The 25,598-nt window shown below is 43.3% G+C and overlaps 1 protein-coding gene and 1 long non-coding RNA gene across 3 annotated transcripts; both read left to right on the forward strand.

The window, feature by feature from the left end:
* Positions 1 to 340: 340 nt before the first annotated feature.
* On the forward strand, positions 341 to 1,792 carry LOC143099430 (uncharacterized). Of its 2 annotated transcripts, XR_012981579.1 has the most exons (4): positions 341 to 421; positions 1,073 to 1,180; positions 1,318 to 1,372; positions 1,668 to 1,792. It is a non-coding gene; the product is annotated as an uncharacterized LOC143099430 (long non-coding RNA). The 2 variants fall into 2 exon arrangements; XR_012981578.1 differs by lacking the exon at positions 341 to 421 and having other exon boundaries at positions 981 to 1,180.
* A 3,219-nt stretch (positions 1,793 to 5,011) lies between these two features.
* On the forward strand, positions 5,012 to 5,977 carry LOC143099411 (odorant receptor 131-2-like). The gene has a single exon (XM_076262407.1). The coding sequence runs from the start codon at positions 5,012 to 5,014 to the stop codon at positions 5,975 to 5,977; it is 966 nt and encodes a 321-aa protein (XP_076118522.1).
* The last annotated feature ends 19,621 nt before the right edge of the window (positions 5,978 to 25,598 follow it).

Raw genomic sequence — 25,598 nt, forward strand, 5'->3', positions numbered from 1 at the left:
CCACCTACTAATCAAAGTATTCTCGTAAGTGTAGAATCTGCTATTCCAAATACATACGCGCGAGTCGCGCGAATGGCTGAATCCATGTTGCGCCTCCATCTTTGAAATACATTCGCCAACGAGGGACATTCTTGGAAATTCAGCTCCGCCTTTCGCGCTTGCAGGCAACACTCATTGCATGATTAGTCTACTCGCAACTGCCGGCAGATTTGAAAGTCTGTTTAAGATGGAGGATTACACCTATTCTCGAGGACATGAAAAGGAGTCGCTAAGGAAGCGAAAAAGAGAATTAAAACGCCAACGCGACCGGAAAAACAACAGATTATGTCTATATTGGAGTGGCTTTTCTAAGATGGAAAGAGCTCTTGAGGAGCAAGGATTTTAAAAGGGACGCCGAAGTTGTCTGCTTTCTCCTCGACAGGTAATTCGGCCTATTCGTGTAAACATATAGTCTATGGTGTAAATTCGAAGTTTTATAGTTGCTTGGCTTACTATAGCATGGTTGTCCATAACGCTAGAATGACGTCTGGGATACTTTTCCTCGCGTCGATGAAAAAGGATTGTCTATTCTACGTTGTAACATAAATCTGCTATGACGGATCACAGGCAAAGGGCACTGTAAATTGTAGCTATTTTTCATTGCTTTTGCTTTGTAGCCTAAATGTATCCTAATCTGATAATGCTAGGGTAGCCAATTCCAAGGGTGACGTTCACATCCTGAGGCCTGTCCTGTAGTCTTATTAATTATAGACGTAGCCTACTAATTACTAAATTGTCTGAAAGTTTTTCACCATATGAGTGTAGCCTACACCTCAGAATGGGGGAAGGGTAGACTAGCCTAGTCCATTACACTTGTGAATGGAGCAAGGTAGACCAGCCAGCCCATTGAGACTGATCATTGAGGGTCTAAGTCATTATCATGCAGAACAATAAAATACAGACAGAACTGCTTTGATTGAACTTTAGTCAATGCATCTACCAAAATACATCTTTCCTCACGGTCATAAAATGAATGTACTTTGTTTGTGGTTAAAGTGAGACATTCTAACATGTACTGCTCTTTTTTGTCCAGCTATGAGAGAGAACTGAGAGCAGTCACATCAACACCAATGAAGGGAAAGCCCTCTAGTATTACAGTAACTACTCCAGAAGTGTCCAGCATTTCTAGTGGGACACACAGGTCAGTCACTGCATGAAAACAATTGTTGATTCTATGTGATTGTTGTTTGATAATAACTGAAAGTATATTTGTAATATCTTGGTGTTTACCATTTTATGTACTGTTATATGTTGTGAAACGCTCTGCTTTCATTTCAGATGAGCATCTTGGCGCAATTGCAGAAGCCCCTGAAATTGAGAACCTTGAACAGAGGTAACCCATCAATGCACATAATGTCTATACCCTAACCCTACATGACATTCTCTATTGTATATTTTCATGATATAAGCATTTATATATATTTTTTACAAAGCCTACAAGACATGAGCATGGTGGTGGAGGATGTGGACGAAATTCAATGGTCTTGTTATGTGATGCACGTGCATGCCTTCATTGTAACCTTGCCTGTAACTCAGTCTAGGCAAAATAGCACTATACAGATTAGTAACAATATGTTGAACTATATAAAATGGCGTGTATGTCTGACGACACTGCATGTCTTCCACAGGATCAGCTTTCCAGGAGACTGCAAATTTAGAATGATGGCCCATGTTGCTTCAAAGGCACCATACAAAAAGGAAGGGTTCATGTGTAAATACCATAGTTTGTTAATTTCTGTAAATAAATATATTGCAAATAACATTGTTGACCATGTTACTGTCATTTGGTGTTTCAAAATGGCAAATTACCACAACTCCTTTTTTAATTATAAGTTTGTGGATGTAATGTATAAGAGGTACAGCATGAACAGTCTCTTATCAATTCTAAAAGTTTTTATTTTCATGAAAGCAAAATATAGCGATGTACCGGTGTAAAATAAATTAAATACAGTTTTAAAAGGAACAGGCAGTACAAGAACACTAATACAAAACTATTTACAATAACACAACATTACAACATTATAGGAAGGTGATATAAATTCCAGAGATGTCCCTGAGGGTCAGGGAATTTATCCCTTATCCTACACACACAGCTTGGGATCACTCTTCTATTACCCTGTCCTAGAGACCCATGCTGTCAGAAAATGAAATGTCTGTAGGTAGCATATCTGAACTCTATTGTCATCACCTGGCTCTCTTACATGGCCTAATTCTGTGATGTACTGCCTGTGAATCTGGAGAAAACCTTAATCTAGGCAGTGCTGTGTGTAGTGCGGCAGAAGGCTCACACAGGTGGCAGGGTTTTGTCCACAGCATTTTCTCTCCTGATCGGTTGGCATGTCTCTGCAGTGTGTACAAGTACACCAAGGCATCCCTGGCACAGGTGGGGGGACGACATGTCTGCACTGATGCATCAAAAACCAGACCTGGCTGCCTCACTAGCAACTGTGTGGTGAGGTTCCTGTGCTCTTGCAGGCTCATTCCATCCACAAGTCTCTGAAGAAATAAGACACAAGAATTAAGATCAGATAGGCTTGTTTAGGTAGCAAAATTAGATTGTTAGCAGAATAGTAGTAATAGTACTCTGTCATTTTTCAAGTGTTCACACAAAATGATGAATACTATGTGTATGGACAATGAAAAGGTGGAAATGTTGTTGTGTAACATTTTCTATAGACCATAATGTAATCATATGTGACGTGATTTCACTGGCAGACAACTCGCATCATGCAGTTGACTGGCAACAGCTAGAAATTGCTACATATAAACAACGGAGATACAAACAGGTAGGGAAGCTACACCAAGCGCGTAACTGAAGCGTTCCGTTCACAACGTATAAAATAAATTTTAGAAGAATGGTCTATTTCTTTTCTGGTGTAGAAGTGGCAGCATACGCAACGCAAACGAACGTGCCTGGTGCAGCTTCCGAGCTAATTTCGGTGTCATTGACATTGATACTGTTCAGAGAAATATTAAAAACACAAACCTCCGTTGCTTCTCTGCTTTGTCTTTGAAGTTCTTCCACTCTCCCCTCGTCATCTTTGGAGAGTCTTACTTTTTATTTGCCTAGGAGGTCTCACCGATCCTCTGCCACCGGCTCTTGGCTTTTCTTTACCTTTCCCTCTTCCTTTACCTTTCCCTCGCACCTCGACTGATCTCTGACTCTGCTCACTGAGAAAAATAGTAGGCTACGCTGTAAACATGGCCTTTACACTATTAATCTCGCACATACAGAATAACTGATACTGTCATTAGCATGCATTCGTTTGGGAACCTGATAGCTGATGCTAGCAATGAAATAGTAGCCTACCAAAATAACGAAAACGTAAAACTATTATTCACTTCACATAGGTCATAACCAACATGTTTACTGGCTATATAACTAAATGCAATGTGTAATTGTTTTCTAAAGTAACCTAATCACTGGAAGGAACACTGGACAAAGTCGTAGGCCTAGTACTGGAAGCCATGTTAACCTTGGCATGAAACGGCCACCGTAGGAGTTAAAATGTGCTCGGAATGGGAGGGGCTAGAAAGTAATATTCAGTTGGTTGTCAGTAGGTAGCTTTAATTAACAAAGTTTTCACAAGGTCTGTAGGGGGAAGTGATCTGCAATCTTGAAATAAATATTAAAAATAATTTATACAGACAGTACCTTCAGGAAGTTTACCGTTTGCCGCCATCTTGAATTAAATATTAAAAATAATTAAAAAATAATATTAAAAATAATTCCTTGGAAATGCATGGATTCTAGTTGCTGCTATGGATATTTTTGGAATCTGATCCCCATACCTGTTCATTCATACTCGTTGCTCGTCGTTATTGTGACTAAATTCAAGATGGCGGCGAATGGTAAACTTCCTGAAGGTACTGTCTGTATAAATCGTCTTGTAAATAAACTACCAGTGCTTTTTCAAAGTTCTCAATGTCTCGTTTTAAATATCTGGGCCCTCGGAAGTCTACCAATGAAGTGTGGAGCTACTTTGAGCCTTGTAAATGGTGTAAAACAGTGATTTATTTGCATGGCTAGGCCGATGCCCGAGGCACCCCCTTTAAAAACCTGTTGGTAGCATCAGCTAACTAACGCCAGATTCCGGAGAGCAGGGGACAAGCCGAGATGAGCTATGAGACATATGTTCACACTCGGTATCATGTTTCAACACACTTTAGGTCAATATCACACCGGAATTCTCCTTTAAGGATGCATTTACACTTAGTGTAAGGTAAAAGATTGTGGCCATTTTCAACGAGGCACAAGGAAATATCCAATCTGCCCGTTTAGACGGCAGTCACATTGGCTCATATCCGATTCATATCTGATATATTTCCACATATGAATGAAGCCGGAAACCAATCTGAAAATATCGGAATCCATGTGCTTTTTCCCTGTTTACACGTTAATGCTACATGTCGGAATTGTGCCACATGAGCAAAAACTGACAGTGTAAACGTAGCCTGAGAGTGACATGTTTATTGTTTTCTATACTGTACATTGCCTAGTTAGCAGCAGGTGTAGGGCTATAGGATCTGGGCCTATGTAGACCACAGACTAATGAATCCTGGCTTAATAGTGGGATCCGGTTGATTCACCCGAATCCCTCAATACCCACAGGGCCTTTTGTTCGCTCTTTCTTTTAGGCGTGACAGCCCATGAGCCCTGGGACTGGGATTTTACCCACACTGACATCATAGCTGCTTATAAAACAAGTATTGGGACACAGCAACGCAAACTCAGTAGGATGACTCCCCTCAAAGGATGACTAGCTTGGGAAAAGTCATTACGTTAAACCTCAACATAAACACTTGACTGTTAGACTGCTATTAACAGCTTTACCAAGGTTTGCATCACTTACACTAAACGTTTTTTCTTCAGGTTGCATTCAAACTTTCTCTTCTCAAACTAATCAACTCTGTTAATTGATCATTGTTGTATGGAAGTCATTTTCTTGAATGTGTTGTGTGTTTATAGATGATGGGAACCATCAATCAATCCAGTGAAGTAGCACCACTAGTACATCAGCAAATATTTACAGTAGAAATGAATGAGGGGCAGGTTACTAAAATTGTTGTAGCCATTTTCATGTGCCTGCTTTTCATCTGCATCAACAGCATCATGTTTCACACTCTCATAAGTAAGCCTGTGTTTAGAGATCTGCCTCGCTATATCCTCTTTGCCCACATGCTCTGTTGCGATACAGTTCAGCTGATGCTATCCTCATTGCTGTATATTTTGGCTTTAAGTTTGCAGAAGATTCCTAAGGCTGTTTGTTCACTGATTGTTCTCATGTCATCAGCTACAGCTCGTGTTTCTGTTCTAAGCTTGGGTGTGATGTCTCTCGAGCGTTATGCGGCTATTTGTTTCCCTTTACGCCACAGTGAGTTGGCCACACAGAAAATGACAGCTATATCGATTGCCATAATCTGGTCCTTAGCTTGCATTAATCCTGCACTAGATATCTTATATGCACTGATAGTGAGTCCTGTTTCCTTTAGAGATCTCATGTTTTGTACTCGAGAGAGTTTTTTTTTGGCCCCATGGCAGGGAAATGTTTTTCAAGGGTTCAGTGGGTTTTTCTTTGTGGCTGTAACAGCCATTATCATCTTCACATATATTAGTGTTATACTTGCGGCACGATCTGCTTCAGCGGATAAAGACTCTGCTAAGAAAGCTTTGAGAACAGTCCTACTGCACCTTGGTCAGTTAGTACTTTGTCTAAACAGCCTGTTGTACGGAACCATCGAAAGGCTACTGGCTATGACCAGCAGTAGCCGCCTCTTTCGGGACCTACGCTACGCAAATTTTATCATTGTTTTCATTCTGCCTCGGTGCCTGAGTCCCCTGATCTACGGCCTGAGAGACGATGCTGTTCGGCCCTTATTTCTCTACTATGTCAGATGTCGGTCCCAAAAGGTCAAGCCCTCAGTAACTGCACACTGAGAGACTGAGAAGAGTTGGGCTTGATTAGACTACATTCTTCAGTCATCAGCCAGAGCCATAACAACTTAAAAAGGACTTGAGGAAGTTCACATGCTGAAACATGTAGCATATTGTAACACATTGTCATTGGATGAAATATTTTCTAATTATTAGTTTTTGCTAGTTATTATTGTTTTCCTGTGAATGTTGTGCTGGGATTTTGGTATGGTTGAAAACTTTTGCCAATATATGATACAAATTAGGGATGTTAACCGGTAGCCGTTTAACCGGTGGTTGACTGAATCATCGTTGACCGGTTAAAAAAACCAAAAAACACTATTTTTAAAGCTCCTGAATCAGTTATTACAATGCGCACACACGTGTTATTGGTGTTGTATTGTATGGGGCGATATGATCACTCAGTTTTTCTTTAGCTTAATGTAGGCCCTTGGCCTATTTCACACGGTGTTTATATGTTCATGTTTGCCGTTTTAAACATGTTTCAAGTTCACCGTTGAGTCACTTGAAAATAAAAATAAATTTAAAAATGTAGAAATGGTTCTGATCGTTATTACACCATTCTCACAATCATTTTGACGTGAGAAGTTAAGTGTTGCGTGTAGCCTATTGCAATCCTGACTGCAATGTTGTGACAAACTTCACTGCTTGTTAGTGGCTGCGTGTTGACTATGGCATGATGATAATTGTAACAATGTAATGGCAAACGAAGACACGAAAGACTAACTTAGCATATTCCTTCTTGTTGTGTTTTATCTGTGTAGTATTGTGTAGTATTCATCTGTACTTAAATGGCATGACGACAGGAACTCATTGCAAAGGATTTTGTGCAGCACGCTACAGAGGCTGTTGGCAATCGGTAAGTTGTTTTACGAAGACGTTGGTTAATATACTTTCCTGTAACACCACCAAATGTAGCGTTCTCTGTTTGTGACTTTGTAACGTGAGCTTTTTATAGCCCGAGCTCGGTGGCGCGTTGCATGGAAGGTCGACGTTGTGCGTAATGTGTGCATGTGCGTGGGTGCGCAGGGAAAGCAATTCTTTTTCTCCCCAAAACAAAACCCTTATTATGACCGCCGCGCAGCGAAGCGGCGGTCATATAGGTTTAGTCAGATTTTTTTTTTTTTTTTTTTTTTCTTTTTCGCATGCCCAAATTTCTGTCAATGATTCCCGGGACACTGAAAGACCGGGGTACACGAAACTTGGTGGGCATGTAACCCCACATGGATAGCATGGAACCATCGTTTTTCGTTTTGATCTGTGGCCCCCCCGCTGGACTGGACCCCCCGAAAGGAGGGTAGGGCAGACACAGTTTTCTGTGAATATCTCGAAAACCGTAGGGTTTAGGAGGACCATTTTTTTTTTGTATGTTGATCTCAAGGGGCCATGTCAACCCATTCCATAACCACTCATTTCATGTATAGCGCCACCTAGTTAAACACAAAAAAGTAAAAATGAGGTGTTGTAATTGAAGGTATCTGTGACCTAACATAGTCAAAACTGCACGAAATTGGAAGTGTAGAATCATTATGACACCCTCTGTATGCACGCCAAGTTTTGTGGAATTCCGTTCATGGGGGGCCACACAATAAATTAATTTATGTTACTATACACCAACTGGCCTGTAGGTGGCTGGATACAGTTTTCTGTGAATATCTCGAGAACCGTAGGGCCTAGGAGGTCCACCTTTTTTATGTATGTTGGTCTTAAGGGGGCATGTCAACCCATCCCATTACCACTTATTTCATGTATAGCGCCACCTAGTTAAAAATTAAAAAGCAAAAAATTAGGTGTTTTCATCACAATATCTCTGGCTGACAAGGTCAAAACTGCACGAAATTAAAAGTGTAGGATCATTATGACACCCTCCAAATGCATGCCAAGTTTTGTGTACTTTCATTCATGGGGGGCCTTACAATAAAATAATTTATGTGTACATTTAGTGACGTACACCAACAAGGATTCCCGGGACACTGAAAGACCGGGGTACACAAAACTTGGTGGGCATGTACCCCCACATGGATAGCATGGAAGCGTCATTTTTCGTTTTGATCTGTAGCCCCCCCGCTGGACTGGACCCCCCGAAAGGAGGGTAGGGCAGACACAGTTTTCTGTGAATATCTTGAGAACTGTAGGGCCTAGGATGACCATTTTTTTCCATATGTTTGCCTCCAGGGGTCATGTTAACCCATTTCATGTGCACACATGTGCACAAACAGATACACACACACACACACATACATTCACAGTAATCATACGTATGACACATACTCACACAGTAGACATATGTACGCTTGCATGCACAGGCACACACACAAGCACACACACACACACACACACACACACACACCCACACACATAACATAAACATAACACAAACAATCAAGAATTTCTCAGAATTATAAACAGGCAAGATGGAGGTGGGGTTGTATAAAATGAATTTTACATGTGAAATCTATGAACTAATCATGTTTTGGTACTTGTTGTCTAGCAGATGCCAGTGAGAATTGAGTGTGGATAATGCAATTTAGTGAGACAGTTAGAATCATATAGGCCTTTCAGCGTAATTTCTTTTTGTGGAAAAAATGTGCTGGACTGGGCGGCGGTCATATTTTGTACCGCTCTGCGGTACATCTAGTTCCTCCACAAGTAGTGGACAATGATTGGGGAAAATGTATAATACAAAGGGCACGAAGTAACATTGTGTGACAGGAGCCTAACCATTCTAAAATGGGGGGATAACTTGTTTCACGGGCAGAGAAAGAAGCGCGACAGGACACGGGTATCATAAATGGCAATTATAGAATTTTTGGTGGCCGACTTTAACCGGTTAATGAGGCTCAGTGGCCGGTTAAGATTTATATGCCAAATAAATACAACAAAGACAAACAAATAAAAGACACCACAGAAGCTAATACTATTGCAGAAAGTCACATTGGCCTGTCTCAGGGGTGGACAGTAACTTTATCTTGGTTATCCTGGCTCAATTTATCCGTGATCCAGTTGCACAAAAGCGGGATAGGGGGCAGCAGGATATGTTATGGTATAAGTTACCATGGCGATTTATTCTGTGGAGCCAGCCTGCTCCAGACCCGGGGGGTATTCCATCAACCTCGCTAATGAAGGCGGCGCTCAACAGAAATAGCCTGGCTTGAACTAGCGTAGACTTTCATTTGGGTTGAAGCCGTTCCATTAACTCAAGTTAGCGGCATCTTGGCCTCGTTTATTCAAGCGAGGTTTAGTCCAGCTTCATCTCTGCTCGTGCACGAGGTAGAAAAGTAGACCAAAACAGTAGATTGACAAAAAGACGATATATGTCATAAAATTAAGACAATACTAGATGATTTCTGTTCGATAGGCAAGCGTCATCTACAGGATTTTCATCGAAAGTCATCAAATTTAACATCGAGAGAAAAAAATAGATTGCCTACAGAAATTGGAGAATAATGAAAGCATTTAAAACAGCAATGCTAATGGTTTGAAATCAATTGCGAGTTTGATTGGCTTCACTCTTGAACACATAGACTATACAGTCTATGCTTGAACAAAACGAGTGAATGAATAAATAGCATAAACTCAAAAACAACTTTGGCATATATTCAAAACTATCTATAGCCTACGTTCTTATATTAAAAGAGTTCACTCCAAATTATTGTCTAGGTGTAGGTGGTCATAAAATAAATTATTATCAACATAATAGCCTATTGTCTCCCATAAGTCCCAAAGTGTTTGAAATAAAATGATCTGAAATGCAATGGCTTTCAATTCAATTTATGCCTAGTATTTAATCTGTGTAGCAAATGAAGCAGTTTTAATTATTAGCTGCCTAGGCTACAGAATAATTATGACCGCCGCGCAGCGAAGCGGCGGTCATATAGGTTTAGTCAGATTTTTTTTTTTTTTTTTTTTTTTTTTTTTTTCGCATGCCCAAATTTCCGTCAATGAGTCCCGGGACACTGAAAGACCGGGGTACACGAAACTTGGTGGGCATGTAACCCCACATGGATAGCATGGAACCATCGTTTTTCGTTTTGATCTGTAGCCCCCCCGCTGGACTGGACCCCCCGAAAGGAGGGTAGGGCAGACACAGTTTTCTGTGAATATCTCGAGAACCGTAGGGTTTAGGAGGACCATTTTTTTTTGTATGTTGATCTCAAGGGGCCATGTCAACCCATTCCATAACCACTCATTTCATGTATAGCGCCACCTAGTTAAACACAAAAAAGTAAAAATGAGGTGTTGTAATTGCAGGTATCTGTGACCTAACATAGTCAAAACTGCACGAAATTGGAAGTGTAGGATCATGACACCCTCTGAATGCACGCCAAGTTTCGTGGAATTCCGTTAATGGGGGGCCACACAATAAATTAATTTATGTTACTATACACCAACTGGCCTGTAGGTGGCCGGAGACAGTTTTCTGTGAATATCTCGAGAACCGTAGGGCCTAGGAGGTCCACCTTTTTTATGTGTGTTGGTCTTAAAGGTAAGCTATGCAGTATTGGCAATTTCCTTACTGTTTTCTCGGTTTTTACTTCTTTTTCGCTGGCTCTGTCATGACGAATGTCTGAGAAACATCATCACTACTTTTTTCTAGCCGGTGCCTGACGTGTATGTGTATTTGAATGCAGTAAAGCAATTCGTTACACTCGTTATACTTCCTGACACTGAGGCCGTCGGCCCGCCGGCCCACAGTTGCAAGGGTGGTTTTTCCACTCACAGGCGCTAGGTGGAAGCGAGACGGCCACCATTCAACCCGAAAAAAGTCATATAACCATTCCAATGACTCTGAAGCTGTTAAATGACGGTAAATTAAGCTAAAAAACTTCCATATTAAGCTAAAAAACCTGCATAGTGTGCCTTTAAGGGGCCATGTCAACCCATCCCATTACCACTTATTTCATGTATAGCGCCACCTAGTAATCTGTAGCCCCCCCGCTGGACTGGACCCCCGAAAGGAGGGTAGGGGAGACACAGTTCTCTGTGAATATCTTCAGAACTGTAGGGACTAGGATGACCATTTTTTTCCGTATGTTTGTCTCCAGGGGTCATGTTAACCCATTTCATGTACACACATGTGCACAAACAGATACACACACACACACATACATTCACAGTAATCATACGTATGACACATACTCACACAGTAGACATATGTACGCTTGCACAGGCACATACACAGGCACACACACACACAAGCACGCACGCACACACACACACACACACACACACACACACACACACACACACACACACATAACATAAACATGAACATGCACACAATTCAAGAATTTCTCAGAATTATGAACAGGCAAGATGGAGGTGGGGTTGTATAAAATGAATTTTACATGTAAAATCTATGAACTAATCATGTTTTGGTACTTGTTGTCTAGCAGATATCAGTGAGAATTGAGTGTGGATAATGCAATTTAGTGAGACAGTTAGAATCATATAGGCCTTCAGCGTGATTTATTTTTGTGGAAAAAATGTGCTGGACTGGGCGGCGGTCATATTTTGTACCGCTCTGCGGTACATCTAGTTATCCTTTGGCTTGCATCAGATATAATATAGCCCACTGGCAAAGTTGTCAATGGACAGCCTACCAAATGTGCATGACCCTTTATCAGCAGTGGACATATGTCTTTCATAGATTATAACTAAAAATGCCATTATCAAGGTGATAAACATTGTAGGCTTAATACTTCGTATGGGAAGCGAACCTGCAAACACGCAAGAATGTAATTCCTTTCCTATGCCGTCTCGTTGCACGTTACACCACCACCGAACGTAGACTAAGTGACGCAGAGTAGTACGATTCCTCGAACCACATGCATGTAAAGTTAAAAAAAATGTAATCGTATAATCTTTATACATTCTTTGGAGCTAGTGAATGTGTAAATCCATGCTTGCTGCACTGTCGGAAAAAAACATTTCTATAGGCCTACTTCTATTTTTGAAGTTGTAGGCTACAGGTGACAAGAGCACAGGTTGACGGAACCATCTTTTTGGACTCGTTTTTCTGACTGATTTCTGCACAGCTTAATTTAGCTTGAAAGTTAACCTGCTACGGAGCAGGTTAGTTCTGTGGCATAAATTCCCATAGTTTCCAAGCTGGGATTCACGTTAACCTCATTAATGGAACGTAATTCTCACTAAAATTAGCGAGACTTATCAAAATAAGCCAGGTTTGGCCTCTAGCGAGGTTGATGGAATACCCCCCTGGTGTCTAGGGTGTCTTTAAAAGGCACCCTGATGCATTGTGGGTGAGAGAGCGGGGTAGGGTTGTTGGTGGCAGCAGCAGACCTGAGTCTGGGTTTTGATTGTTGGTATTTCTTTTCTTTAATTTTTTTAGCTCCACTACATTTACTCAGTGCATCCGTACATTTGCCTACACCACTGACATATTCAGGGTTTTTCTAATTATTTTGGGTTAGTTGTGTTAAACGCTCTCAATAAATTGTTGTTAATTTTCTCTGCGATGTGGCGTGTGCCCTTGTTTTTGTCTCGTCTGTCGTGGAAAAACCGGTCCATTTCCGAATCCAATGAACAATTTATCACTTAACTAATGGCGTTTACAAACGGAAGTTTGGGAGGAGCATGACGGAATTTGCCACGCCTCCTTCAATCAGACAGGTTATTTATTCGCAGTCTGCCTCTATCTGCCGAAGTTGCAGCATCGGCGTCACTCCACTTGCAAGGAGAGCTACTCCGCGGACCATATCTTTGATTAAAGCAGAGTTGGATGTAGGATCGATTGCCCTCGTTTCGCAAGGAAAGCAGACCTACGTCGCCTTCTCCAACAATTAGTTTATCTTTCCTCTCCTACTATAGCCGATCAACTAAGCACCAGCGCCGCAGCGCAGAGCTCCGTTCCTCCGGCGTCTCCCCCTCTGTTCATGCAACATGTTTTCAACTCAGCAAGTTATGGAAGCCCGTGTGCAGCCCTCTACCTTGCCTTCTGCTACTGCGGCCTCTTTCTCTATTCCTAAACAGCTTTTCCCCCTGCTCACTCAAATCAGCAAGTTATGGCAGCCTGCGTGCAGCCCTCTACCTTGCCTTCCGCTACCACGGCCTCTTTCTCTTTCCAGCTAATCAACCCTCCCCACTTTTCTCTTTGCCTACCTAGGGTGCTGCGCAACCTCCTCCCCCTCCACCGCGTCGCTACTTTTTCCCCTTTCCCCATCATCTCCCGCCGGCGCAATGTATTTAAGGGAGCATCGCTTTAACTCAATGCCGGCGTTGGCCGTAAGGCAGCTGATACAAAGGAGCTGTTGCTCTGTTGCTTATTGCCAAGAGGGCAAGGAAGGAATTTCTCCTTTAAATGTCAGAGTTTTTTCGCCTTCCTCTGTGTTCATTTGAGTGTCAGCATATTAAAGCCCTTCCCTAGCTGACAAAGGGAGCACCTGCACCTGCGTGTAGCTCTGCTCCGTTACTTCCCTAGCTGACCAAATGAGCACCTGCACCTGCATGTAGCTCTGCTCCGTTACTTCCCTAGCTGACCAAGGGAGCACCTGCACCTGCGTGTAGCTCTGCTCCGTTACTTCCCTAGCTGACCAAGGGAGCACCTGCACCTGCGTGTAGCTCTGCTCCGTTACTTCCCTAGCTGACCAAGGGAGCACCTGCACCTGCGTGTAGCTCTGCTCCGTTACTTCCCTAGCTGACCAAGGGAGCACCTGCACCTGCGTGTAGCTCTGCTCCGTTACTTCCCTAGCTGACCAAGGGAGCACCTGCACCTGCGTGTAGCTCTGCTCCGTTACTTCCCTAGCTGACCAAGGGAGCACCTGCGTGTAGCTCTGCTCCGTTACTTCCCTAGCTGACCAAGGGAGCACCTGCGTGTAGCTCTGCTCCGTTACTTCCCTAGCTGACCAAGGGAGCACCTGCGTGTAGCTCTGCTCCGTTACTTCCCTAGCTGACCAAGGGAGCACCTGCACCTGCGTGTAGCTCTGCTCCGTTACTTCCCTAGCTGACCAAGGGAGCACCTGCACCTGCGTGTAGCTCTGCTCCGTTACTTCCCTAGCTGACCAAGGGAGCACCTGCACCTGCGTGTAGCTCTGCTCCGTTACTTCCCTAGCTGACCAAGGGAGCACCTGCACCAGCGTGTAGCTCTGCTCCGTTACTTCCCTAGCTGACCAAGGGAGCACCTGCACCTGCGTGTAGCTCTACTCCGTTACTTCCCTAGCTGACCAAGGGAGCACCTGCACCTGCGTGTAGCTCTGCTCCGTTACTTCCCTAGCTGACCAAGGGAGCACCTGCACCTGCGTGTAGCTCTGCTCCGTTACTTCCCTAGCTGACCAAGGGAGCACCTGCGTGTAGCTCTGCTCCGTTACTTCCCTAGCTGACCAAGGGAGCACCTGCACCTGCGTGTAGCTCTGCTCCGTTACTTCCCTAGCTGACTAAGGGAGCACCTGCACCTGCGTGTAGCTCTGCTCCGTTACTTCCCTAGCTGACCAAGGGAGCACCTGCACCTGCGTGTAGCTCTGCTCCGTTACTTCCCTAGCTGACCAAGGGAGCACCTGCACCTGCGTGTAGCTCTGCTCCGTTACTTCCCTAGCTGACCAAGGGAGCACCTGCACCTGCGTGTAGCTCTGCTCCGTTACTTCCCTAGCTGACCAAGGGAGCACCTGCACCTGCGTGTAGCTCTGCTCCGTTACTTCCCTAGCTGACCAAGGGAGCACCTGCGTGTAGCTCTGTTCCGTTACTTCCCTAGCTGACCAAGGGAGCACCTGCACCTGCGTGTAGCTCTGCTCCGTTACTTCCCTAGCTGACCAAGGGAGCACCTGCACCAGCGTGTAGCTCTGCTCCGTTACTTCCCTAGCTGACCAAGGGAGCACCTGCACCTGCGTGTAGCTCTGCTCCGTTACTTCCCTAGCTGACCAAGGGAGCACCTGCGTGTAGCTCTGCTCCGTTACTTCCCAAGCTGACCAAGGGAGCACCTGCACCTGCGTGTAGCTCTGCTCCGTTACTTCCCTAGCTGACCAAGGGAGCACCTGCACCTGCGTGTAGCTCTGCTCCGTTACTTCCCTAGCTGACCAAGGGAGCACCTGCACCTGCGTGTAGCTCTGCTCCGTTACTTCCCTAGCTGACCAAGGGAGCACCTGCGTGTAGCTCTGCTCCGTTACTTCCCTAGCTGACCAAGGGAGCACCTGCACCTGCGTGTAGCTCTGCTCCGTTACTTCCCTAGCTGACCAAGGGAGCACCTGCACCTGCATGTAGCTCTGCTCCGTTACTTCCCTAGCTGACCAAGGGAGCACCTGCACCTGCGTGTAGCTCTGCTCCGTTACTTCCCTAGCTGACCAAGGGAGCACCTGCACCAGCGTGTAGCTCTGCTCCGTTACTTCCCTAGCTGACCAAGGGAGCACCTGCACCTGCGTGTAGCTCTGCTCCGTTACTTCCCTAGCTGACCAAGGGAGCACCTGCGTGTAGCTCTGCTCCGTTACTTCCCTAGCTGACCAAGGGAGCACCTGCACCTGCGTGTAGCTCTGCTCCGTTACTTCCCTAGCTGACCAAGGGAGCACCTGCACCTGCGTGTAGCTCTGCTCCGTTACTTCCCTAGCTGACCAAGGGAGCACCTGCACCAGCGTGTAGCTCTGCTCCGTTACTTCCCTAGCTGACCAAGGGAGCACCTGCACCTGCGTGTAGCTCTGCTCCGTTACTTCCCTAGCTGACCAAGGGAGCACCTGCACCTGCGTGTAGCTCTGCTCTGTTCCTCGGAATCCTCTCTAATAATGTGTTGCTGCTCATCACTTCTCTTGCCGTTATAGCTACCGCAGTTAGCTACAGCAGCCTATTTTAATTGCGTAGGCCTTACTAGCCTACTAAACATTGGGGTGCATTAGATGTTGAACTTCACAACCGCGTGTTTGGGCTGTCATTTTCAACATCTACTCTCTCCTGCAGCCCTATACAATTTGGCTAATTAGTTTTTCCATCGCATGGAAAGATCCCCCTTCCAGACTACGGACGCTCTGTTACTCGCTTCTGGTTTTAAACGCAGCTCAACGCTGTTCTAATGCAAATCGGAATCCCAGCAGGCTGTTACATATTTTATGGTGCAGCCACCAACACGGCAAATATCGGCCTGTCCGATCAAGCGCTCAAACTCTCGCCCGTGGTCCTCTGACGCCTATCACTCTTATATCAGATCAAGTCTCTCTGATCTGAGGGAATTAGCGCACCTCGCGCTCTCCCGTCGAATTTGTTCGCGTAGTCCTGGCCATAGGGTCCCTCATCTTTAACACATTTTTTGGGGTGTATTGCGGAATCCTGCAAGACTCCTGCGCAGTTGACTCGTGCACGATCCCGCAAATCACTTCAGGACCCTGGCCAGAGACTTCGCCAAACATGCTTTTCTATTATGCTATTATATCTGTCTATATATCAAATTACGGAATGTGAACTAGTGAACTTACTAATTAGCACTCTGGGACAAGGCGTCCGAAGGAGACAATGCAGACAGGAGATCTCTGAAGACTGTTGATCTTTATTCACCGTATTGTAGTGATAGTCCAGCCTAACCGATGTCCAGACCAGGAGTCAAGCAATAGGGTGATGTGAGATGTCATCAGCTGGCGCCCCCGATGAGATCTGAGATCAAAATGGCTGCGGCCTATCTTTTATACTCCTTAAACTTAGAGTTGGGCCCTCTCGCCACCCTCGAAAGACACCTGTTGGCCTATCAGCATCCACCAAGGTTACGGATATTGGTGGAACCCCTTGTCTCATCATGCATAAAATTATATGCAAAACTGTCTGATTCTGTTTTTTTCCAGTTGGGTGCAACAGGCTTATCTTGCCACCTGTTACTTGGCTTTGATATTTTCATCACCATTACCTCATCCTCTCACTCTTGACCGTCTAGCCAGGTGTCACTGTGAACTCCTTCACCTCCTCGACCATCTAGCCAGGTGTCACTGTGAACTCCTTCACCCCCTCGACCATCTAGCCAGGTGTCACTGTGAACTCCTTCACCCCACTCCTTGACTGCTGGTCTGGTCTGTTTAAGATGTGTACAGGCCTTGAAGTCTCATAATAATTGCAGTAATATCAAAGTTTATAAAAACCATACATGCATACAAGTCATAGAAAGTCATACAAGTCATAGAAATCCACCACACGTCCTCGAGACAGGACGTTACAGTTATGTCAAATGCAGCCTGTCCCCCTGATCACTGTCCTGCTCCGCATGTTACATCACCACATGATGTTGGAGATTCAGATTGAAGTTCCTGGAGCCTGTTGTGAGCAGTCACTACACGGCAGCCAATCAGCATTAAGCTCACATAATTACTCGTGTGGGTGTCAGATAAGCATGAGGGGGCACTAAATATCCACTAAAATAGGCCATTTTATTCCCCAGCCTAATCATAAGGTTATATGGACTTGTAAAATAGCATCTGAGCATGTTGACAGACCAAAGTTGCATGCCTTCTATGTTAACATCAGAGAATAAAGTAACATACATCCAATTAACGGCATCAAACTCATTTTGATCATACACTGAAATATAACAATGAGAACAGGATATCTCCCCAACTTGTAGTAAGCACCACTTACTTTTGTGTCTTTGATCTATGGTCACATACACTGGACATGACTAGAATGTTGCAAGGGCACTAAATACATGTATTTGTGTTTGAGTAGGCCTTAGAGTGTTATACAGTGGTGCTGTCATTGAGGCCTTTGGTGAGATGATGCCCTTACATGAAGACATGCATGAAGACACAAACCTTCCACAGGTTGTACAGTTTCAGAGGCCTTGGGCACACTTTCCTTTAGTGGTTCTCAAATGGGGGTACGCGTACCCCTGGGGGTATGTGAAGGAAACCCAGGGGGTATGTGAGATTTTAAAATATACATATATTTAAAAAGTAGAATCCATGCAAAATTATTTAATAAATATTTCAGGAAAATATAAGTTCATAATATTAATTTTATATTTCAGTAGGCTATTCAATTTAATGATCCTAAAAACCCAGAGTCCCCCCCATACCAGGATGGTTTTAAGTCTTTTTTTAAGTCTGTTTTAAGTCTTTTTTTCTCAACTAAAAATGCTTTGCGCTGGTTAAGGGGTACTTGGCTGAAAAAATATTTCACAGGGGGTACATCACTGAAAAAATATTGAGAACCACTGCTTTAGATCATAAAATCTGCTGTGTGCAAAACACATCATCATTGTTGTTTAGGATTCAAAAGCTCAAGGACTGTGAAGTTGAACAAGATCATCAAAACATTATTTAAAATAATATGGTAAGAAATGGAAGCCTTTGATAGCACACGCCACTAACGAAAAAACAAAATCATCAGGACAAACCATTCAGGGGTGTACTCTCTCTTGAACCATCACTAGGTTACTCATATGCGTTACTTACGTTTGATGACATTTCAGACGATAGTGCTTGTTGGTTTCCTGTAGTATAGCATTTTCTTTATTTATTCTTCTATGTCCGTATATTGGGGGGACATTTTGGTCATATCTGAATATTGGGGGGGACACCCGGGGGACACCCCCCCCCCCCAATGTCTATGGTGACTACAGCCCTAAGACTTCATTGTGTTGAGTAGTTATGTGATTAGCAGTATTTCAGACCAGGCGGGCCTGAAGGTGTACGTCCGTTCGCACTGTGCGTAGGCTACCATCAGGCTACTCAACAACAGTGTTGGGCAAGTTACTGAAAATTAGTAATTAGTTACAGTTACTAGTTACTTATTTTAAAAGTAATTGAATTACATTACCAGTTACTGTATATCAAAAGTAATTAGTTACTAAGGAAAGTAACTTTTAAGTTACTTTTATGTCTGCTTTTTAAATGTAAATATGAACAGTACTGAACAGAAACACAATAAACATATGTTTCAGACCTATTTATTGTAACCAACAGGGCAACAGGGCTTCAAATCAAGCAGTTGTACAAAATTCCCTTTTAATACTTGAAACGAAATAACTGTCTCAGTCATTTAACAGTGTTTTTTTTTTTTTACCACATTAGGCCCAATTAAATAAAAGTGATTGGCCTACATTATTAACACTAATTAAAAGAGAAAACAAAGGTGAGGTGCTGCATATAATTGAATGTGTGATTTAACAAAAGGGTAAAATGGTTTAACAAACATGCCTCATAAGGCAAAGCTAAATAGAGATGAGATTCTTAACAAACCTAAAAATGGGCTAACAAGTCTCATCTCTCACCTCTGACCAGTACCCACAACATTGCTAGCTCTCAAACCAGTTATTGTACCTCAAGAGGAGAAGCTTCTCAAACTTTTGATCTGAGAGCCTATTCCTCTTTGGAGAGAGAATCAGGTTCCCAAGGCTAAAGAGTCTTTCCACTGGGGCACTGGATGGAGTAGCTGCATTATATTTAAGAGATACTCTCTTTATTATGGGAAACTGATTCAGAGCGTCCATCCCTGTGGCTCCTGATTTAAAGTAATCAGCTACTTCATTTTCAACAGAGACATAGGCGTCTTCCTCACTCTCATCAAAGCTAAAGAATTCATCCTCTTTGGTAGATGGCCGGCGCTGTGTTGTTGGGGTTTCCCCTGGGAGCTCATCCTGCTCTGGGACATATTTTCTGCGTTCTGCTACTAGACTTGCTTTTACCAGGCCATCAAGGATTGCAAGGTGTTTTTTTAATTCCAGAGTCTTGGACATCAACGTCTCCAGAGTGGGCAAGAGTGTTCCATAAAAACAGTTGTCCTCTCCTTGCAGAATGTCAAGAGCCACAGTAAGTGGCTTCATCACAACACAATACTCTTTAAGGACGTGATGTTCCCTTTCACTGATGTATTTCAGCTGAAGTTGGGAAGATATTGAATTTAATTCGGCCACAGGTATCTCAGAAATTCGAGCTACCGCATCATAGAACGAATTCCACCTGGTGGTGCAAGGTACAAGCAGCTTCTTAGCAATAACGTCGTTGACAATCTCCGAAGCCACCGTTGACCGACTTGCCTTGTTCCACAGCCCTGCGCATTTTGTGGTAGCATTTCTGTAGATAGATTTCGTTTCCGGCTTTGACATTAGCCACTTATCGACATCAGTGCATGAGATGAGGTTCAATGTGTGCGATGCGCATCTGTGATGCGGGGGTAAAACCATGTCATTGAACTCGACAGCATTATCTAGCACATCCCCAATGTTTGTAAAAGTCGCCTCATCCTCCTCCAAATGATCTTTAGTGTCTGACTCAGGTGGCTGGTACATTTGAAACGCCTTGACAAAATTAGAACCATTGTCAGTAACAGTTGCTGTCACTTTGAGAGATAGGCCATAGGATGAGTGGATGTTGTCTATTTCGGTTGCAATAATGTCATACGTATGTCGGCCCTTGAATCTCTGGCATGCCAGGGCTGATTTTCCATGTAGCATATTGTTCGGATTAATCCAATGTGCAGTTACACCTAGAAAACTTTTATTATAAGCAGTCCAGATGTCTGCTGTCGTAGAGACATGTTGTAAACCCTCAAATGTTTTTTTTAGCTCGACCTGCATTTTCGCATATTCTCTGTCTAAATAGCTGGAAAACGTCTTCCTGCACATTTGTCCCGAGCCTCCATTTATCACAAGGCAACTGACTCAACAGTTGACAGAGGATGCATGTCATCGACAACATACCTCGCAATCAATTTATTCAGCTCTGCCTGGCTTATCGGCTGCACTGCAGACCGTGTAGGCCTAAAGTCAAGCTTTGGTTGTTTGCATGGAGTGGCGCCTTCAACATCTGTAGGGCTGTCTTTCGCTACTAGCTTTGTCGAAGCGTGTTGTTTCAACAGGTGCTTCATAAGATTTTAATTGCTACTCTTAGATGTGGATAAGTTCTTTACACCAGCACATAATTTACAACTCACCACTACATTTTTGTCTTTAATTTCGACGAGCGAAAAGTAATGTCCATACTTCCAGGAGAGAAAGCTCGTTCTATCCGCACTCTCGGCCATTGTGTAGTTGAATGCTCATTGATTGATTCATTGGTGTATTATTGCTGCCAAGGTCCTGCGACGTTAGATCAGAAGCAGCAACGTTGGCCTATTTTTTTCTTCTGCAAGTGTTAATATTTCACAAAAGAGAGTAACGCGAGTAACGAACACATTTAAATTTTAGTAATTGTAACTGCGTTACTTGATTTAAAAAAATAATTTGTTACATGCTCGTTACTGCTAAAAGTAGTGGAATTACAGTAACGCGTTACGTAGTAACGCGTTACTCCCAACACTGCTCAACAATGAGAGAAAATTTCCCTTGTGTGTGTGTAATGTGTATTCACACCAAATTGGCCCACCATACCTTCCCAACTATGCACAGTATCCCATTAGCTGCATACCATCAGGCTATTTACAATTTAATATAACAACTCCCTACATACACAGCACATTGTCTTCAGGATCTTCTCCAACACACATCCTCTACATCAGCGGTTCCCAAAATTTTCCCCCCGCGTACCACCGCCTACATTCTGACTCGGCTCGCGTACCCCCACCATCCGACACATAAACACATACGCATTCTATAACCGCCCCCCCACCCCCCCCCCGCGCATTGACAATATTTGTCCATTTCCCGGTTTTAGGTGTGTGCATTCGGTCAGTTAAAAAGTTATGAAAAGTAGCCTGCATAGTAGCCTAACTACATCCACATACAATATCTAGAAAGGCTAAACTAAGGCTACCTTTTTGTTAAATGTAAAGCCTAGCTTAATGTTACCTTTCTTGCCCATCTGAAATAACTCCTAGCTTTGCTCCTTCCCTCCTTTCTGTTTTGGTTGTTTTCAAAAACCTGTTATATCCGCGAAAACTTTCCCCCCACGGACCACGGACCATCCAACGCATTCAAAAGTAACGCATTCTATTAGCTATTCCAGGCATCATGTTTAATAAGCTGTCCTTTTTTTGATGAACACATACAGAGTTTATAAATGATATCCTTTAATTTCATGTTTCCATATCATTATGACCTGATTCGAAATTATGTATTTATTCATGAATTAATTACAAAAGATTTAAAATTTTCATTTTACACCTGTCCGCCATAGCCCTTTTCATCTTGCGTACCCCCTAGAAGCAGCTCGCGTACCACCGGGGGTACGCGTACCACAGTTTGGGAATCCCTGCTCTACATACTTACAGCACACTGCCCCCACCTACCCACACACACACTACACACACACACACACAGTCACTGCTCCACTCCCCTCCCGCCCACACACACATCTTCACTGTCATCACTCACATACATCATACATACAGTACTCTGCTTGCAATAGTCTGGTCCCTTCACCATACTTGCAGTACACTGCCCCCACCCCTCCCCTACATACACAGCACATTATTTCATTAGGAAGCTTCTCCAACACACATCCCCAACATACTTACAGCACACTGCCCCCCCACCCCCCAATACACAGCACATTGTCTCATGAGGAAGCTTCTCCAACACACATATTGCACACTGCCTTCTCCCCACATACACAGCACACTATCCCATCTCCCCTGTCATCCCCCCAACACACACACCAAGAACCCTGGCAGTTGGGTTAGCCCAGTGTTTCTCAAACTTTTTTTCTGGGGACCCACTTTTTAAAAATGACAGACTATCGCGACCCAACTCGTGACTGTGGTAGTTAACAAACTAGATCAGTGGTTCTCAAACTTTTTCTTTCATTCCCCACTTTGATCAAGGGGGCATTCTCGAGCCCCACCTGTCCCTCATCGCTCTAAGAAAGTGGTAGGTCAAGCTTAAAATTGTCAAATTTATTGAAATAATGACAAGTTCTAAATATATCCTCTTCAACAGAGTTAAAATCAGCTGGTGCTGCAGATATAATAATAAATAAATACATAATAACACACATATTTCTGTTTTCCAGCAACATATTAGGAAGCATAGGCCATTTTACAGCATTGTACAATATATTCAATGAAAACATGCTGCATTAAATGGATCCATAATCCAGTCATACTGAGCACTGCTGGTTGGGAAATATTTTTGAAATAAACTTTGCAGGGATGTGATGTAGGCCTACTGTTTAATACATGGGATCACAAGAGTGGCTCCCGAATCAGACGTTTCAGCGATTTAGCTCAGAAATCTCAAAGGCATAATACTGTCGCGATCGAGGCGCCTGTCCCATACATCAAGTTTTTTTGGTGAATGCAGTAATCTTAATCTTAGCTCCTTGTTGGTGCCCCCCCCCAATCCCAATCCTCCCCCACCTTTCTTATGCAGCCCTTGCCACTTAATCTACTAAACCCCTCTTCTACTGCACTTTTTACCCCCCCATAAATGCACAAATAGGCTGACACCAGACATAATTTCACTGCATTTCTTACTTCCAGTAACTATATGCATGTGACAATAAACTTCCTTGTATCCTTGTTGTATTTTCTATTACTTAACAGTACACTAAGGGTGACCCGAGTTCGGGCAAATACAGTGACCCCCACCTCCCCCCAACAACCCCCATGCATTTTTTTGCACCTTATCATGAACTACCATAGTCATGCTATATACCATTTTAAAGCTGAGAATCTCAAGAATCGATATATGTAAAGCTTTCCATGAATTAACATATATTTCGTGTGTAAAATATAAGTTTATCCCGATATATAACATATCAAATGCCCCCCTCCACCACCCCCCAAAGTTGCTGCGTTGATACTTTGTCACTTGTCTGTATGGCCGTACCAATAAGTTAGCCCAGCAAGCTTGGTCTTGAAATTTTCGTAAGAATCCATAGATGTGAAATATTTACATTGTTTTATTGCCAATATATTGAGTAGTTGTACACGCCAACGCAAACAAAACAGATACATAAGGAAAGAAGCGAAGTGAAAACTTATTTTCCGCGGAAATCCAGGTATTTCGGTTTGACTTCCATTATTGTCGCTGGATTCACGGTACTCTGCGTGCTCTTCTGATTCCATCGATACCCATTACATGTCTGTAGGACCAATGAGAGTCGAGATAGATGCCATCAAAGCCAATGAGTCACGTAAGCGATGAATCTGACAACCAGTCTTTGAATAGCCATAGCGCTGCGTCTGAACGAGCCAATGAGATGGGACCTAGATGTCCGTGTAGCCAACGAGGAGAGCTTTCTTTAGACATTCTACTTCCTTGTCGGCTAAACTCAATGCGCAATAGAGCATCACAGTCCCACAGGAGTTTCCGGAAGTAAGAATTCAATGCAATTTCTCCATTGACAATTCGGGTATAAGCCATAAAAACTTAACTGCACATGGTAGACTCAAAACCAGCTACGGCTGTACTAAGCGATTGTGTATGCTCATATAGACGCCAAAAGTTCACGGGGCACTAACCTTGTTTTGAGATAAATGTCTTTTATTCGCGATGTCTTGGATAAGTACTTCATTACCCACAATCCTGAACAATCCCACAATCCCACAGTGATGCCTCTGATTGGTGGAAAGGCCGTTAAGGTCATAGTTTGAAACGTTATCAGCGAAATTATTGACAAAGATGGCGAAATTCTTAATGTGAATAAAAACTTTCTAGACGAACATTGGCACATGTATCAACAAGGATTGTGGTTTATATATCACACGAACTTAGTCAGGGCCAATACACCATCAAATAGAACACTGGAAATGCTAGTTTGAACACTTAACTTTTCAGTTAGCCGACAGGCTAATCATTAGCCTTTCAGACATTAGAATGTCATTGTAATGCTGCTAACATTAGCCTACATGCTGCAACACAGGTATGAAATATATTATGTTTTAGTGACCTTGTTGTTTCTATGTGTAACCTCACACCAGAACGCTTAAGTTATGGTCAACAAAGTTACTTTTAATTTCTCATTTGCTTTAACTGGAATCAAACCTTTTTGATTATGAAAACCTTGTACCCTTACACCTACTCACTGGTGAGGTATTAATCTGAAATCTGACAAACTGAAAATGAGGGGCAACCAAACCAAGCAATTATCAATTTACATGAAACCCAAATCATGACAGTATTAACACAAAATCAAATAAGCCCCTTTCTTAGTTCACCTTTAGGCTACAGTTCCGTATTCACTAGGTCTTAACAATTCCCTTCAACAGGCATTTAGATTTAGTAAACCCCCTTCAATTACACATCATAACATCAACAGCACATAACACATTGTAATACACTTGTAAGCACCACAACACGTGATTCAGTATCACAAAAGTCCCTCCCAATAAGTTCAATGCTTTGGCATGACTCAATTCCCGCTGTCAACGACTGTTGTCACTTATAGTTAAATGTTCGCTCAGTGTCAGACAGGATGGTCACTTAAAAGTGTTCCACAAGAAAAGTATTAGCCAGTTCACGGGGTGAACGTCTATTCGTGCCAGTAACTGGAGTGGAGAGTCTCATGTGGCAGGGAATACTCACAGACCACACCGTTGGTGCCGCGGGAGTGAGAGAGGGGAGGGGAGGGGAGAGAGTGAGCTTGACGAACAAGCGCTGGCTTCTCTTGCAAGCTGACGTGATGAAACGTCCCACGTTGATCTAGAAAGACGACGAAACTAACACTTTGTTCTCTAAACTAATTTAACTTTACAATAGGATAACTAGTGAGGCAATTCCACCTCACACTACGACGTCATACACTTTCCGAACGGCAACAACGCAAAGTTG

Source organism: Alosa pseudoharengus, unplaced genomic scaffold, assembly GCF_046254945.1.
Source record: "Alosa pseudoharengus isolate Yale_2024_CS ecotype anadromous, Long Island Sound unplaced genomic scaffold, YU_APseudo_1.1 YU_APseudo_1.1_scf_28, whole genome shotgun sequence".
Lineage (NCBI taxonomy): Eukaryota > Metazoa > Chordata > Actinopteri > Clupeiformes > Clupeidae > Alosa > Alosa pseudoharengus.

Coding starts and splice junctions, on each gene's coding strand:
- LOC143099411 (XM_076262407.1), top strand. CDS start 5,012: ATGGGAACCATCAATCAATCCAGTGAAGTAGCACCACTAGTACATCAG.